The 16,610-nt window shown below is 47.9% G+C and overlaps 1 protein-coding gene across 6 annotated transcripts in view; it reads right to left on the bottom strand.

The window, feature by feature from the left end:
* Positions 1–16,610, bottom strand: part of HSPA12A (heat shock protein family A (Hsp70) member 12A) — a 143,736-nt gene that overhangs the window by 19,907 nt on the left and 107,219 nt on the right. For all 6 annotated transcript variants that reach the window (XM_019725245.2, XM_074338990.1, XM_019725244.2 and 3 more), the window contains 5 exons: positions 11,012–11,097; positions 9,447–9,574; positions 7,023–7,209; positions 4,777–4,881; positions 7–123 (listed from right to left, as the gene is read on the bottom strand). In XM_019725245.2, the coding sequence (XP_019580804.2) occupies positions 7–123; positions 4,777–4,881; positions 7,023–7,209; positions 9,447–9,574; positions 11,012–11,097 (623 nt within the window). The remainder of the gene's footprint in view (positions 1–6; positions 124–4,776; positions 4,882–7,022; positions 7,210–9,446; positions 9,575–11,011; positions 11,098–16,610) is intronic.

The raw sequence follows: 16,610 nt of genomic DNA, 5'->3' as shown, positions 1-16,610 counted from the left end.
ACTCACCTGGTAGGCAGCTTGTCTCATGAACTGCTTGGCGGGCTGTTTCCAGATGGCAGGTACCGTGATGACCCATCTGACATCAGAGTTCTCGAACTCCGAACCGGCCTGGTCGCTCAGCTCCTAAAGCCAAAGAAAGTATAGCAGGTCAAGTGGACAGAGCTCGTCCTCCTGTAGCTTCACTAAGAATCCAGGCTTCTTGCCCGTGAACTTACTTGACTTCCACAGCCTACTGAACTTACCAGCGTTAGGGAGCAATGGTCTGTTTTCTGAATATTCAGCAAGCAGGGAGCTCCCAGCAGCTTTCACTCACTGACTGACCGCAGGTGAACGGCAGGCAGGTCAGAGGCCTGTGGCCACTTTCTAGTCATATGACTTTAGGTAAGTGACAACCTCTCAGGCCTCAGTTTCCTTATCTGTACAATGGGGTTGTTGGGAGGATTGATCATTTCTGAGAGCTACATTTACTGTGAGCTTACTCTGCATCAACCTTGCTAAGCATTCTGCACACCTCATCTCCAAGAATCCATCTCAGGACCCTGCTAGGAAGGGATTAGAACTGTGCCCTTTTCTACAGATGAGAAACTAAGCCTTAGGTATGTTCAGCTTCTTTTTGATGATTGCACAGCTAGAAAGTGGCAGAACCAAAATGTGGACCCACGCCCAGGTCTACCTTGACTCTAAAGGCCAAGGTCTTAACTAAATTGTTCCAGTTGGTTTCGTACCCAGAACAGTGCATGGCCCGATAATCCTGGTGGCAGCTGTTGTCAGAGTTGTCACGGTCATTTACCTTCCTGAAAGCCCAGTACATCCAGGGAGTTTTCCTGACAGGACAGGAAGGATCTGAATGACATGACCTAAGCAAGAGCCATGCTGCCCTTGACTTTTGGTTAAGGCTAAAAAAAATCCCATGTGGATAAATGGGATGGCCAGAAGCCTCAGAGGTTTCTACCAGGCCCAAACATGTCTCTGGAATAGTTCTGATTCAGTATCCCCATCTGTAAAATGGGGAGAATAAAACTAACCTGTGCATTCGGGGCAAGATTAAATGAGAACACATGTGGAAGGTCTGGCCCAGAGAAGACCTCCGATAAATAGATGCTGGTCCTTTCTTCTCTCCCCGTTCCCCTCCTCCCCGCTATTGCCCCAATGCCACAATCACCACACAAACCTGAAATCAAACCTAAAAACATACACTAATGTGCTTCTGCAACAGAGTTGGCTCTGGGGACACGGTTCAGGTTAATGAATACTCGTAGGCTGGTGATTTTTTTTTCTGATGGGTGTTTCATTTTCCATATTGTTTCAAATAGTTATCTTGGGACCCACCCTGTCACTGAACTAACTTCCTCTTTGATCAGTAAACTTTTTTTTCTTGCTTTTTAAGAAAATTGTCATTTTTATTTGTGATATATGACACAGAACATAAAATTTACCACCTCCACCATTTTTAAGTATACTGTTCAGTTATGTTAAGTACATTCAGCAAACATTTTTACAAAAAGTTTTTTTTAAAAAAATCTCTGCTTTGGGCCAACATGAAACAGCCTTTTCCTTTACTTTTTTAAAATCATGTTTTACTTCCTTGTAGGTGTGCACTGGGCTTTAAAAGTAGGTGAACATGTAGATGCCTGATCTCTGATCTCTGCACGATACACCTGAAGCTGAACAATAATGAATGCCAACTATAATTTTATATGTGTGTGTGTGTGTGTGTGTGTGTGTGTGTGTGTGTGTGTATTTGTATGTATATGTTACAGGAAGCAGAGTACAGCATCAGGAATAGAGACAGTGGAAATGTAATGGCTCTGTGCGATTTCAGAGGGATAGTGGATGGGGGAAGGGGGTTCACACAGTGTGAGGGATATAAATGATAAACGTCTAAGTATTACTTTGTCTTGTGCACCTGAAACTAATAAAATTATATTTTAAAAAAAAAGTAGATGAACATGTGGCATGTGTTTAGAAGGATTCTAAGCACAACGCCTATTACCACCCAGGCTATTTTAAACTCTTTAAACAGGAAGAGGCTTGAAACCTGAATGATGGGCTTCCTTGGGAAAGTTGTTTAGATAAGCTAGCTGTTCACCAGTGGATGGAGAACAGCTTGGAAGGGAAACGAACCTGACATTAATTAAACCTGTCACGTGTCAGGCACTTTTGCTTGCTTTCCTTCATGAATATGACTTCTGAGATGCTCTATTTTAGCTTATTCTGGCCCAACACGCAGGAGTTCTCTCCTCTGAATCCTTTTGTCCCTCAAATACCAGCCTGCCCTGTTGTGAAAGGCCTCGTTCCTATAAATCTCCTCAAACAGGTTTTCCTCATGGAATTTCTCCACCTGTTCCCTGCTGTGAGAAGGTGCTAGCAGGTTCCTGGAGCCTCTGGCTGAGCTGACAAGTTCACAGCCACCCATGATCCACACCTCTGCTTGACTTTCAGCGCCCGTCCCCCTCTTCTGAGATGGGTTATTCACTCCTTTCATCTTGGCCAACTGGAAACATGCTCCAGTGTCACGGACTTTCTCAAGTCCTAAATTTTCCCGGAATCCCAAAAGCGCCTCATCTTAAGCCAGAGCCCACCCCCACACCCCTCAAGTACTCTGCCTCCCCCTGCTCCTCCCAGCTTTCTCAGACTTGCCACCTGGCAGACAGGCCCTGAGTCCGCCCCTCTGGGACTTGCTCTTTAGGCTGACGTCCACCTCTCTGTGTGGCACCTCTTCTGCTTTGCTGCCGCCTGGAACAATGGCACTGTCCCCTTCTCCAGGACCCCATCGGCCTCGTGAAGCTCCTGCCTTCCTGTCTCCCTCCTACTTCCTTCCTTTCTGTTCTCTCCCTCTTTCCTTTCTGGTAGAATTTTTTCCCAAGACCCATTTATTCCCTTCCCCACCCCCTCTTTCTTCTTGGTTTTCAGGTTTTCCAAATGAACCCACCATGCCCTGAGCCTCTGGTCTGCTGCTGGGTCTGAGTCAGCGGCCTCGGCACCGCTGTGATCTCCGTCCGTACAGTACTCTCCCTATGGCCATGGCATTCCCCTGCTAGAAATCCTTTCATGGCTCCCCATTACCCAAGAAGTTCCCAAGCTTGGGATTGGGGGCTCTGGACAACCATGTCCCAAGCTCACTCCCAGCCCCGGTGTTTCCCCAGCCTTGCCGTTCTCCCACCGCAAACTGCCTGCGTCCCACAGCTGTTTGTTACATTTTCTTTCCCCTGAGCTAGTCTTGTGCCCTTCGACCAGCTTGAAACATCCGCCCTTCCAGCTGTGCCTGTCAGAGGCCCCCAATCACCTCCTCCAGGGAGCCTTCCCTGCTGCTCCCAACACTGAACTCCTAGTGACCCCGCACAACGCCACCCACCGACTGCACACTGCTTCATGCCATATTCACTTCTACACTGCCAGAGCTTGTAGGTACTCCCCCCCCCCAAAAAATAGGTACCTGGATGGATGAAAGCAGTATTACATTCTCACTTCTTTTTCTCTCTCTATCCCTATTTCTAGAACTCTACTCTATTTCTATTCTATTCTATTCTACTATTCCTATTTCTATTCATTTCTAGAATTCACTAAATTTCTTCTAGTGATCACATAATATCAAATGCTTCTAAAGCTGACAATTCTTTTTGCATAAAGCTCAATACATGCGGCCCTTTGATCGTCTGATTTATACCCACTCATCACCATTCCCACGGGAGGGGACACCAAGTGACAGCTATATTCCATTTAGAAATCAGGTGTTTTCCGCATTCTGGCCATCATTGCACAAACCTTTCCAAGGACAATCCAACGGGGCTCAGTCACACAGTCAGCTTCTTCCATGGGGTCAGGGTGGGGAGCATGGAGAAGGAGGGAAGAAGGAGGGAGAGCAGCAACCATTTGCCAAGGATCCTCTGTGCCAGGCCTGAGGAAGGCACTCATGTCTCTGACCGACACACGAGGTCCAGTTACCTGTCTCTGTCTTCAGGTTAGGAACGCGGGTGCCAGAGAGATTGAGCACCTCACCCAAGATCAAGATCACACAGGTGTTTCTTCTGCCTCTCTCTTTTTTTTTTTAACTGAGATATAATTCATGTACCATAAAACTCACCTTTTAAAATATACAACACAGTGCATTTTAGTATATTCCCAAGGTGTGTGCAATCATCACCACCATCTAAGTTTCGTCACCCTAAAAAGAAACCCATGCCCTTTAGCAGTCACTGGTCATCTCACAGTCTCCCAGCCCGCCCCTGGCAACCACTAATCTACTTTCCATCTCCATGGAGTTGTCTATTCTGGACATTTGATATAAATGGAGTCATACACTATGTGGCCTTTTGTGGCTGGCTTCTTTCACTCAGTACAATGTTTTCAAGGTTTATCCATGCTGTAGCATGTGTCAGCATGACGTTCCTTTTCATGACTGAGTAATATTTCATGGTATGAATGGACCACCTTTAGTTGCCCATTCATCCACGGATAGGCCTGTGGGTTGTTTCTGCTTTTCAGGTACTAAGAATAGTGCTGCTCTCAACATTCTCTTGCAAGTGTTTGTGTGAATAGATGTTTCTATTTCTCGTGGGAATTGCTGGGTCATATGGTAACTGTGTTGAAGCTTTTGAGGAGCTGCCAGCCTGTTTTCCACAGTGGCTGCACCATTTCCCATTCTCCCCAGCAGTGCAGGAGGGTGCAACCCTGCTTTCTGAACGCACAGCCCACACTCTCTCCCTCCACGCTGTCCCTGCTCCCCTAGCTGGCAGGGACATCCCCCCCACCCACAGGCACGGTCACATGTCCTACCTTCAATGCCTGCTCCTTAAAGTACTGCAGGGCGTAAACAAAGATTTCTAGGGCTTTAACTTTCTTGCCGTTGGCTGCTGTCAGGTCTGTATCCATGGTGAGGTCCTGGCAGGGGGAGAGGAATGAAACAGTGAGAAGACGAAGGAGACATGCCTTCTGGCTTTAGGAACTGCTACGTGGAGTTCTGAGAAACCTGCTGCATATTTGTGTTTCCCGATGCTTGAGGGGTAAACTAGGATGGTGGGTCCCCCAAAACAGGCCTGGCAGCACTGTGCCCTTAGTGTGTAGGAAGCCCTGGCTGTTCCCTTCAGCTCCACCTCCACTTCCCCTCCTTCCCCTCTCCCTTTTTTTGTCTCTCTCTCCTGGATCCTCTGGGAGTGACGTTTCAGGGCAGTAACAGAGCCCAGGAAGAGAGAAGAGGCAGCAGGCGCCACTGCCAGTGCAATCTACATACGATTTCCACACGCGGACACACATGGTCACCCTCAGGAGCCCCCCCCAACGGAGGCCTACACAAGCATGCGAACTCACTGACATGCATGACGCAAAACAGATGTGAAGCCTTCGGTCCCCAATGAGCTGCCACCCAAGTCACCAAAATAGAAGAGCTCCTATTTTAAGGCTTTTGCTGCCTAATCCGCTGGGAGCCCAGGATCGCTGCCTCCCTTCCCCCACCAGAAGCTAAAGCAGCTGCTGAGTGCCGTCCTCAGATGGAGGATGCTCTGTGAGATGCTGTGTGGACTGAAGTCATTAAAAAATGATGAGAAAAGTCCCCACAGAATGGGGATGGGCAGCGAAAGCGCCCAAGTCTCCTGGAACCAAAAGGCTCATTACTACGAAGGGGCAAAAAAATCCATGGGGCCTCCAGCTTGATCCCTGCCAGGTAATTAGGCTTTGCCTTTGGAGTGTGAAGGGGCAGCGAGCTGCTGAACCAGCCTCCTGGAGCCTGTCAGTCATCCTGACCCACCGCAAAAGCTCCCTCCTCCCATCAGCTGCCTCCCACCCCTGGTGCTCAGCAAAGGAACCCCAGCTTTTGGGCGATGGCCCCCAGGCTCAGAAAGGTGGCCGTGCAAGAGGAAGCCACAGGCTCGGAATCTTAAAAATTCAAATTGAAAAAATCCCTGTTCTTTCATCTGCACAAGCTGAATTCAGCACTGAATCCCATTGGGTGAAATGGAAAGGATGCATTTCCGGCAGGAGTTGGCCTGCTTCACTGACAGACAACCACACCACGAGCACCGAGCACCGAGCACCGAGCCTGCGAAGGCAGGGTGCTGCCCCGGGTGTCCCATTAACATTTGTTTTGTCACTTGCAAACACGTAACAGCAGACAAATGAAAGCAATAATAACAGGAACTAGCGATAGACTCACACTTATGAAGCACCAGCCTGGTTCTAAGAGCTTTGTGTATTTTGATTCCTTTAATCCTTACAACATCCCAATGAAGAAGGCACCATCAGTGCCTCCACCTCACAAATAAGGCAACACAAGGCACGGAGAGGTTAGGGACTTGGATTAAGTACGACGAAGGTGGCAGAGGCAGGATTTTAACCCAGGCTGTCTGTCCCCAGAGCACATGATCTTAAACACTGTCACCATCCTGAATCTCCAAGTACTGAGAATTAAGGAAAATTTATGAGATAAAATGCTTAAATTGAAAAAATTCTATCCTACGGCCCAGGCTTTTTCATGAAGCTTGGGGGAGGGGCCCCAACCGACCTGAACATGTCACAGAACACTGGCATGGTGGGAGCAAAACTGCTGTGGGAGTTGGGCTTCCAATTATTGGACACTTGGTTTCTTAAACTACCCCTTCCGCACACACGGACAGAGGATTAATGGCGAGTTGTTACTTCCAAACTGATTAGTTCATAGCCACTGCCCTGACCCCCCAAGTTGCCCCCTAGCCCCTAAGTCCCTCCTTCAGGATCCCCTAATCTCCTAACAATACAGCAACTAAAGGGGTATCTCCTGGCATTGTCCACTCTGATTGGTCAGTTTCCAAGGCAAATAAGTTGTTAAATATTCTGAACATCTCCCTGCCTACATGTACATCAGAAAGTGCTGTGTTTTCCATAAAAGTGTTGTATGCTCGAGATTGTTTGTAAGATCAAACTCAATGGCCATGAATTACTGCTTGGGAGAAACCTGTGGGTCCCCTGGGTTGGAGAGACTCCTGCCCCCGAGGCTGGAGGAAGCTTGGCTCTCCCACACGGGGACGCAGGCCAGGGAGAGGCTCACTCACCCCGGTGGTGTGCAGCTTCATCTTGAACTTCTCCAGGTACAGCCACTGCTTGGCCTCGTTGGGATCCAGGTCGTGGTAGAAGTCCCTGGCGGCGTACCCAAAACTGTGGAACTTCCTCTCGGGAGTCAGTAAGATAGTGGTGGGGGTCTTCTGGTTGGACACTCCAGGGTCGCCGCCTTCCCACCGCCTGTCACCAAGGGAAGGCAGAGGTTATGGGACCGTCTTTCGAAATCCCAGGGGAATGCTCCAGGGTCAGAGAAGGCAGAGGTGCCAACTGGTGGGGCAGAGGGAAGAATGCGGGGCCCAGGAGAGAAAGGAGGACAGACAGCTGGATGCTGAAGGAGGAAAGGCCACTGCGGGCTGCTCAGAGGTGGGCAAGCAGGGGCGTGTACGGGAACGCTAAATGAGCGTGTGAGTTAGAGAACAAGTGTGTAAATGAGAAGAGTGACTGAGGGGAGTGCTCTTCTCTCCCTGGCCCACCTGGGGAAGTGGCTGCACTCTGGCTGTGCTCACACCTGCTCCCAACGCTGCATCATGAAGCTTCAGGGAGACCAGCACAGTCCAGATGGAGAGCCAGGCTCCAACCGGACTTGCTGTGCAGATGGGTCTAGAATCGTCCCTGGCAGGTTCCCTAGCCAAGCTCCATCAGGATGGAGCCGAAGACCCAGGGTTGAGCGCCGTCCCAGGCAGACGCTGGGTACCTGGGCCAGGGGAAAGCTCCACACACAACCTTTCACAAAGGGACCTTCCATGACTATTAACACTGACATTCACAGTTAGCCAACCTCCTGAGTTTTTCTCTTCAGAGTTGTATTCCTTCATTCCTACTTAAATACAAAAAAATTAAACTTTCTCATGCACAACTTTGAGACTCTGTACCGTGGTTATGTTCATCTGTTCCGACTGAAGTAACATTCAGGTAGAATCTCCCTCCAAAAATCTCTACAGTAACTAAGCTAACGTCTCTGAGGCCCTGAACGCTGCCAGTGTTTTGTGAGGGTTCCTCCCAACCAAGTTCAAAGTTATTTTTACCCTTTCTTTCACTGCATGACTATCCCTTGGAAATAACATTTCTTAAAACAATTACGGAGACACTGATAAACACTGATTCTAGCTTTTCATAACGCTCTTTTCCACTCAGGGTTTCCATCTTGCGGGATGGCAGAGCAGGCAGACCCTCAGATCGTCTGTCCAGCTAACTGGAGGCAGAATCCCGGTTTACTCCAACTGACCCTGAGAGCTCTACTGTCTCGGGGTCCCTGTTAGAACCAGCCTTGCAGTATTTCCTGATGAGAGAACCCCATGGGTCTCTGGAGCCTCTTAGGATAGGGACCTCACATCTGGTTTTCCAGGGGAAAGGCGGGGCCTAAAGCAAGACTGGGGAGGGGACTGCTTTCATTACGACTTGTGTTTTAAAGAGCACTTTACAAAAACACCTAAAATCTTACTCTGGGAATGATAACTAATTTCTACAACTACCAGTTGAAGGAATTGCCGATCACAATGTATGCTCAAAGCCACCCTTAGATCTGGAAACTCGGGTGATAAATTCCTGGCTTCCAAAGCTTCGAGGGGCCACAGGCTCTGCAGGAAGGCCATGGCTGACCAGGGAAGCCGGCTTCGCGCTGGACAGACCAGAGTCCTCACAGACAGCTGGTCACATGTGGATGGGGTGACGAGAGAACGTGCTGGGCTGCTGTGTGCACAGGGTGGGGTACAGGGAGTGTCCTGAGTACAGAGCGCCGGCCCAGGAGACCCAGGCCAACTTCAGGGTGAGTGACTCTTTAGATTCACTTGGCTGAAATTCACCCCACTCTGCTTTTTCTCAGACATGGTGCTTTCTGCTCTGGTCATTGTCATCCCATGACGTGTCTTCACTTGGAAGAACTGGCACCTTTCTTGCTTATATTTTACTCCGTGATAAGCACCTCACAGGATATCTGATTTCATCTCCATACACACCCTGTGAGGCAGGTATTGCCATTATCCCCATTTCACAGATGAGGAAACTGAGGTTTAGATGGTTCAGCAGTTGCCTGGGGTCACACAGTAAGTGGCCAAACCGGCACCTGGATCTCCTCTACCACACACAGCCCGTAAATCGGGGCCTCTTCTCCAGGCTTCACACTGGAATCACCATAGCCAGGTTTCAAACACACTGTCCAGGCCCTTCTCCAAACCAACTAAGTCACAATTAAAGCAACACCTTTATAGACCAGGAACTTGGAGCCCAGGGATCAGAAGTGGCTTGCTCAAAGTAGCACAGTGAGTTAGGGCCAAGCTGGGCCAGAATCCAGGCCTACTAAGTGCCATTCACTTGCTCATTGAACTAGTTCCTCTCATCCCCACCCCCAGACCCTCCCCCAAGTCTCCATAGGTGCAGTGACTGGTGCCAGCACCTGCCCTCCCTGCCACAGCACTTACCTCATCACGTGGATACACTCTGGCTCCTTGGTGAAGCTGTAGGCGTAGCCGCTAGACGTGGTCCCAAAGTCAATGGCCACCACCACGAGGAACGTCGGCTGCTCTGACACGTTCGGGTCAGCATCGTTCTGCAGATACACTGAGTAAGGCACGGGGGGAGGGGTGGCCAAGCCTGGCTCTCAGGAAGATACCCCAGGTGGTTCTACCCAGCCCAGCTGTGTGCCCACTGCAGACAAGATATTGCACATTCTGGCTCAAGTCTGTCACAGGGTGAGCCCTGGGGAGAGGGCACCTGCCTACAGCTTGCCCACCACTCTTTTTATCAACTGCATGAGTGCAGCTAATTACAGGAAATTCTACCATCAGGGCCAGAAGCCCAATGTGACACACTCTTTCTCCCACTGCTCTCCCCAACCCCCATGCAGACCTGCAGCCACTGCCCAGAGGGCTTTACCAGCTGTGCCCTGTGCATCTCCCAGGTGACCTGCTCAGGTGTGTCATGCATGAAAGGAGCGCTCGGTATACCAGGGACTCTGCCTGTTCCTGTCATAACCACATGACCCTGGTGAGTCCTATCCCCTCAGGGCCCTGAGCCTTTGTCATCTGTCAAGTGAGTAAGTCAGACCATTCCAGGTTTCCAAGCTTTTCTTTTTTAAAAGCGGTATAGACCTTTTTTTAATACTCACAGAACTAAAAATGATCAAAACAATAAATTTTGGATTTGGAACGTATTAGTTAGAGCAGGGGTGAGGGCCCCTCCCATCTGGCTTCTCCTCACTCTGCCTGTCATCCCCACACTTGCAAGGTGGCGGGGAACGTTCAGGGTACAGAGTCTGAAAACCACAGGACCTGGCTGTAGGTGACCAAGCGTCCCAGTTTTCTCAGGACTGAGGGAGTCCCAGGATGCAGAACTTCCCATGTAAAACGCAGACAGTTCCAGGAAAACCAGAACCGGCTGGCGCCCCTACCCGATGATGGCTCTGAAGTTCTTCTCAGAGGGGTCTTTCCAGATCTGAGCCGTTCGTGCAAAGCCGCCCTTTTCTCCTGGTACTTTTCCCTGGTTGGCTACATGTAAGTCCCTTGAACAGCTGCCCACAATATCCACCCTTTCAGTGAGGGATAGAGTGGGAGTTATAGCCCCATCTCCAGCCCCCCTCACTGCAAGCACATGCCTGCACAGGTCTCCTCTCCCAGGCAAGCTGTTGCAGAAGCAATTACACAGCCACAGACTTTTGGACACAGCAATTAACCACAGTCGACAAAGCCACTACCTCTCAGATTCCCCGGCCAGATGTGGCTGCTTCCCTCCAAGAAGGTGCCTCGCAGACTCCGAGCCCTGAATCTTAAAGGGCTGTTCCCACCCTGTCCATGCTTCCCACCCAGGCCAACAGCTCGAGAAGCAGCCCCACCAGGCCCAGAGTGAGTAAGGGGCTTGGTAGGATCCACCTGGCTGGTACCACGAACACCATGAATGTGAGGGGCTGCCCAGCAGCCTCGTGAGAGCTGACCCTGAAAGCCAAGGTTATCAGCACACACTCTTCCACACCCAGGTACACATTTCTTACCGCGATATGGGAAGGGGACAGAGGTGTGATTCCTGTGTCCCCCAGGCTCCGGGCTGGAGATGAATATGCAGACGTGGGGGCCGTTTCTGAAAGGAAAAGAGAAAATGCACTCCTCAGAGGTGGTAGGGGCCGGCCCAGCGATCAGAATTCAGGGCTGCACGGCTTTGCTCTTGAGGGCAGTGTTGCCTCTGGAAAGCTGGCTGAGGTGGTGGGCCAGGCTGACCCCACCTTAAAGGTAAGATGTCAGCAACCCCTTGGATTTAGTATTTAAAATTTGAAGAGAAGAGACATTGCTTTTCTCCCAGAGACCACCAGGCCTCCCACGTAGCAGAGATGAAGCCCAGTCCACAAATCACCTCAGCTCCTGGCTCCTCCCCTCTCCAGAGCCAGTTCTTAACCCCGCCTCCATGATGGACTAGAGGAACCTGTAGCCACCTGAGACGGTGTGTAAAACTTTACATGCATTTTTCTTGAAAGAGGATCCACAGCCCTCAGGTTCCCCAAGGGGTGCAGGACCCCACCCCAATGATTAACAACCCCCATCATAAGAAAATAGCACATGAGTGCACCTTTCAGAAAGAACTTCCATGGTAGTGCATGCCTCAGTCACCTCCTCCCTTCCTCTGGCATGGACCTTGCCAGAACCTGGGGAACCCATCTCTCTTCAGTGATACTGAAGGTTTTGACATGCAGTACGAAAAACCACAGCAGAAACACAGGTAGATTAGCATTCCTGGACCCCGTAGTCGGAGCCCCACAACAGATACAAGGTCAAACCGGAGAAGAGCCAACAGCCAAGGTGCATGAACATCATTCTGTCAGTTGCCCCACTGCTCTTGCTGGTAATCAGGCCCAGACATTCGCTATACCCTCGGCACAGCCCGGGGGCTCTCCCCCAGGAGTGTGCACCCAAGGAGAAGCCATGCTGTCCCGGGTCAGTGCTGGAAGCTCCACACTGCTCTCCCTGCCCGCTGGCCAGGACTGGCAGGGCCGGCAGAGCAGCAGATCAAGAACTGGGGGCTCCTGCTGCAGAGACGAGGGCCAGGCCCTGGGCACCTACAAATACCAGGTGCCACCCAGGGTGCTCTGCAAATATTGCTCCATTCAGTACATGGTCTAATACCCGGGAGGAGAGCATGGGTAATTTGCTAAAATAAGACTTGGGTCCAGGAAGCCCAGAGGGTGTGAGTGTCTGAGAAAGGCCTGTCTGCTTCTAGAGAAACACTAAGAGTGGCTCCATCTGCCTCTGCTGTCAAATCACTGGGGTTAATCCCACGCACTAATTTTTTTTCCTTTTTGATGAGAACTCAAACAGCATCATTACAGTGGATGCCAAACGGGCTGACGGAATGAAATAAATCATGAAAGACTGAACGTGAAGCTTCAAATCTGCACAGTCACCTGCCCCCCGCACGTATATGGTCTCCTCCTGATGAAGCTCAAGTCCAAACTCTGGGAGAAAAGCGCAGAAGCAAGTAGGTACAAAGGCAAAAAAAATGAACTTGTTGGACAAAGGATGCAGACATTTCTCCAAAGAAGACATATAAATGGTCCATAAGCATACAAAGATGCTTAACCTCATTAGTCACTAGGGAAATGCAAATCAAAACCACAATAAGATACTGTTTCACATCCACCAGGACGGTTCTAATAGAAAAGAAGTACAAATGACAAACGTTGGCAAGGATGTGGAAAAACTGGAACCTGTGTATATCTGGTAGGAATGCAAAATGGTACAGCCACTGTGGAAAAGTTTGGTGGTTCCTCAAAAAGTCAAATACAGAATTACCACGTGCCCCAGCAATTCCATTCCTAGGTATCTACCCCAAAGAATTGAAAACAAGGATTCAAAGAGGTACTTGTATGTGAATGTCACTGTAGCACTGGTCACAATTACCAAAAATTAGAAACAACCCAAGTATCTATCAACAGATGAAGGGATAAACAAAATGTGCTATATAAATATATATACAATGGAATATTATTCAGCTGTAAAAAGGAATGTAATTCCCATACATGGTATAACATGGATGAATCTAGAAAACATGATGCTAAGGGAAATAAGCTGGGCACAAAAGGGCAAAACTTGTATAATTCCACTTATATGAAATGCCTAGAATAGGCCAATCCATAGAGAGTAGAGTAGAGGTTACCAGGAGCTGGGGGAACGGAGGAACGGGGAGTGCAGGGTTTGTTTTAAGATAATGTAAAAGTTTTAGAACCAGAGAATGTGATAGTAGCACAACACTGTGAATGTCACTAATGCCACGGATTTGTACACTTAAAAACTGGTTAAAATGGCAAATTTTACGTTATATATACTTTACCACAATAAAAAAAAATCAACTTCCAATGTCAGAGAGGTAGTAGATTGGGGGTGGGGGGGTTATCACTTTGTGAGGGGTATAAATGTCTAACTATGACATTGTTTTGTACACCTGAATCTAATAATAAAAAAATAAAATAAAATAGATCATAATTTTTTTAAAAATCCACTTGCACAGCTTGAGAGGGAGAAGCGATTTTCAATTCCTATTAGCACTCGTAGCTCAGTGCTCTTGCGAGAGAGGAGACATAAGCTGGCTCCTGGACCAGCCTGCTAAACTCCACCTTCTTTGCTCATCTCCTACCACTCGGGCACCCCCTTCTATAAAAGCAGGGGGGATGTGGCCTCACCACTAGGAGACCCAGTCAGATGGCCCTTTCCACCTGTTGGCGAGAAGTCGGCCCCGCCCACGGCTGCTTGGGCAGCCTGCAGAGAGACACCATCCTGCACTGGGCGCCTCCCCCTCTCCACCTGCTACCTGGAAGGCCTGCGGCCATGTGTCCACATTTGCACAGAAGGTCTTGGAAGAAACCAAATGTCTAATTGCCCAGAAAATCTGGTGTTGGCAAATAGCAAACAAGCTATTATCCACAGACAAACCATCCACCCCGCTGTCTGCTTGGTTCTAATTATCCCATCACTCAACCCTTCTCCGAGCATGTCCCACTGACTTGCAAAATAGCAAGTGTTGGGCCACACATTGAACATATGCCCTGGGCCCCTGGAGGATTCCAGGATACTTGAGGGCAAGAACCAAGGATGTGGAGGGGTTCTCCCTGTACCTCCCACCCCATCCCCAATTCCCCACACACCCCCACACACCCCTTAGACACCAAATAAATCATTTGATTTGCTGATCACTCAGCCAGGCCTAGAGGCAACTGAACTTCACAGGCTTTTTCCATCAGAAATTAAAATGCAGCTCATTGTGTAATGATTTAAAACTGATCTGCAAAGAAGGCCTGGAGGAGAAACATTTTTATAGATACAGGCAAATCATGCACACCCACATCGAGAGCTCCATTATATCTCAAATCAAAGATAATTCATCACTTAATGTGCATCAGTCCAGCACAGGAATATACAAAGCCTGCAGTGGCAACTTTGTTCTCCAGCTAAAAAATCTTTATTTAACTATTTAGGATGTCAAAGTGATACTCAAACACTCTCGGGGAAAAGAATATGGAAAAGCCTACTTTAGCCTCTAATAGCCCCAACCAAGCTTGCGAGTTCTCATTCCACAGGTAAGTGATTAGGAATAAACAATGGGGTCCATGGAATATTATCTATTGATCCATGGATATTTGACAGATCTAAGCTAATAGATAACAGGAGAGAGTTGATACATGAAATGTCCATGTGTACATAGTACATGCCGTGTGTCCTGGCTAACACAGGCCATTATCCACTGTAAAAAATACCGTCAGTAGCTGCAGCTCTGTTTATGCTTCTCTGTAAAGCCAATACCATAACATCTGCCCTGTGACTGCTCTTACCTATGTGATATTCCAGTTCAGTACACACAGGGTGACTTGGGTACATCAACAGCAGAAGAGAAAGAAAGGCAAAGCTAAAAGCTTGACAAGAATAGAGATTTTTAGAGTGCAAGCTTGGAAGAGAGAAAGGAAGCTGATGAAAAGAAATGGAGACCCATCCGTGGAGGTAGGGTGAGAAGACCGGTAAAAGAGAGATTAAAGAAAAATGCTTTACCAGGCAGTGCAGTCAAGGGCAGAGCCCAGGGAACTGGGAGTTTAAAGAAATACCTGCTCTACTATTCCAACCAGATTAAATAGACAGTCAAAGCGTCTCCCCTTTCAAGCACTAAGTCACCCTGAAATGCAGTAACAGAGGGAGCTGATGATTTCATATCACAGAATTGGAAAAACACTGAACATTTCAAGGATGCAAACTATTAGCCACATAACTATGGCTTATGCTGAGGAGAAAGAGACCCTGAAGCTTTCCGGTAAACCAACAGAAAATAATTGTCAAGTGTCCTTTGTTATTAGTTTTAGGTAATTTAACATCACTTCTGTCTGGTACACTTACTGTGCAATCATCTTTAGTTTAGTGCATATAAAAGTAAGTTGATACGGGGGTTTGTCGGTTCACTCTTAACCTGGGGCCCATTCCCCAACACATTCTTCAAGATCCTCTTATAATAATTTTTGCAGCAAGGAGGGGTATGAAAATATTTTTGCAGCAAAGAAGAGGATATAAATAAGTAAAAGTATGACTTGACCAACAAGTCTCCTGCTGAAGGATATTTTAGAACTAGGTTGTGGAGGAGAAACTAGATTAATTTGTTACGTTAAGATTCAACACTTGCTTTCATGGTATAGGAATTAAACGGCAGGTTCAGCGGGGCTCCTGCTATAAAACGCGAGACGTAAAATTCAGACACATTTTTATTTCCTCTTGGCTCTAATGGCTTTGATCAAAGCAGACGTTCTTAAAATAAAAAACAGTCTTGATAAGAGAATGTCAAAGATGGCCATAATGCATGAACTTGCTCGTTGCTCTTCTCTGCTGGAGACATTAGTCAGCAAATGGCCGTGAGCAGAATCGTAGGTTTTCTGAGCTACATAAAATCGATCCTGCTCCATAAATACAACATTTTCAAAGATGAAGACAGAACCATTGGCCTGCCTTTCTATTATAAGGCTCCAGGCTCATGTGAAATGACAGGCGGTCTCAACAATAGCAATTCCCCAGTTTTTCCAAATAGGCCTTCTTGCTTTCAGATTTATGTATGTATCAACTAAATGCTCAATTTCAAAAGGATTTTTAAGGTCTGGTCCTTATGCATTAAAAAATGCAATATATATTTTCATTCCTTTTTTCCTTCTGGCTGTGAAATGACAAGTATTTGCTGACAAGTGCCTAAACTCAGGCTATTTGAAAAACAGCTCTCCCTTTCTTTCCTCACCTGCGTGGCCTGCAGTGTCATCTTTGAAAATGGATCAGCTCAAGGTCATGAGTAGGTTACTGGCAAATATCTTTTAAGAAGGAAAATAAAAAAAATTTATTACCCTATAACAGGCTTCATACTAGCTGAACTAATGCATTATTACCGTAAGCTGAAGTTCCATTTCAATAAATAATTTATGGGGTGTTTTTTTTTAAATCATCGTGGTTGATGTCCAGACTAAATGGAAATTTTATTGGCATGAACTGGGACACCCTCCTGGCTGCGAAGAACACCTAGTGTGAAATAGCTGCTCTCCAAATGCTAAATAATAATTATGGAAATGAGCATTTGCAGCAGCAGAA

This window comes from Rhinolophus sinicus, linkage group LG07 (genome assembly GCF_036562045.2).
Source record: "Rhinolophus sinicus isolate RSC01 linkage group LG07, ASM3656204v1, whole genome shotgun sequence".
NCBI lineage: Eukaryota > Metazoa > Chordata > Mammalia > Chiroptera > Rhinolophidae > Rhinolophus > Rhinolophus sinicus.
This window is presented reverse-complemented; position numbering and strand designations above follow the sequence as displayed.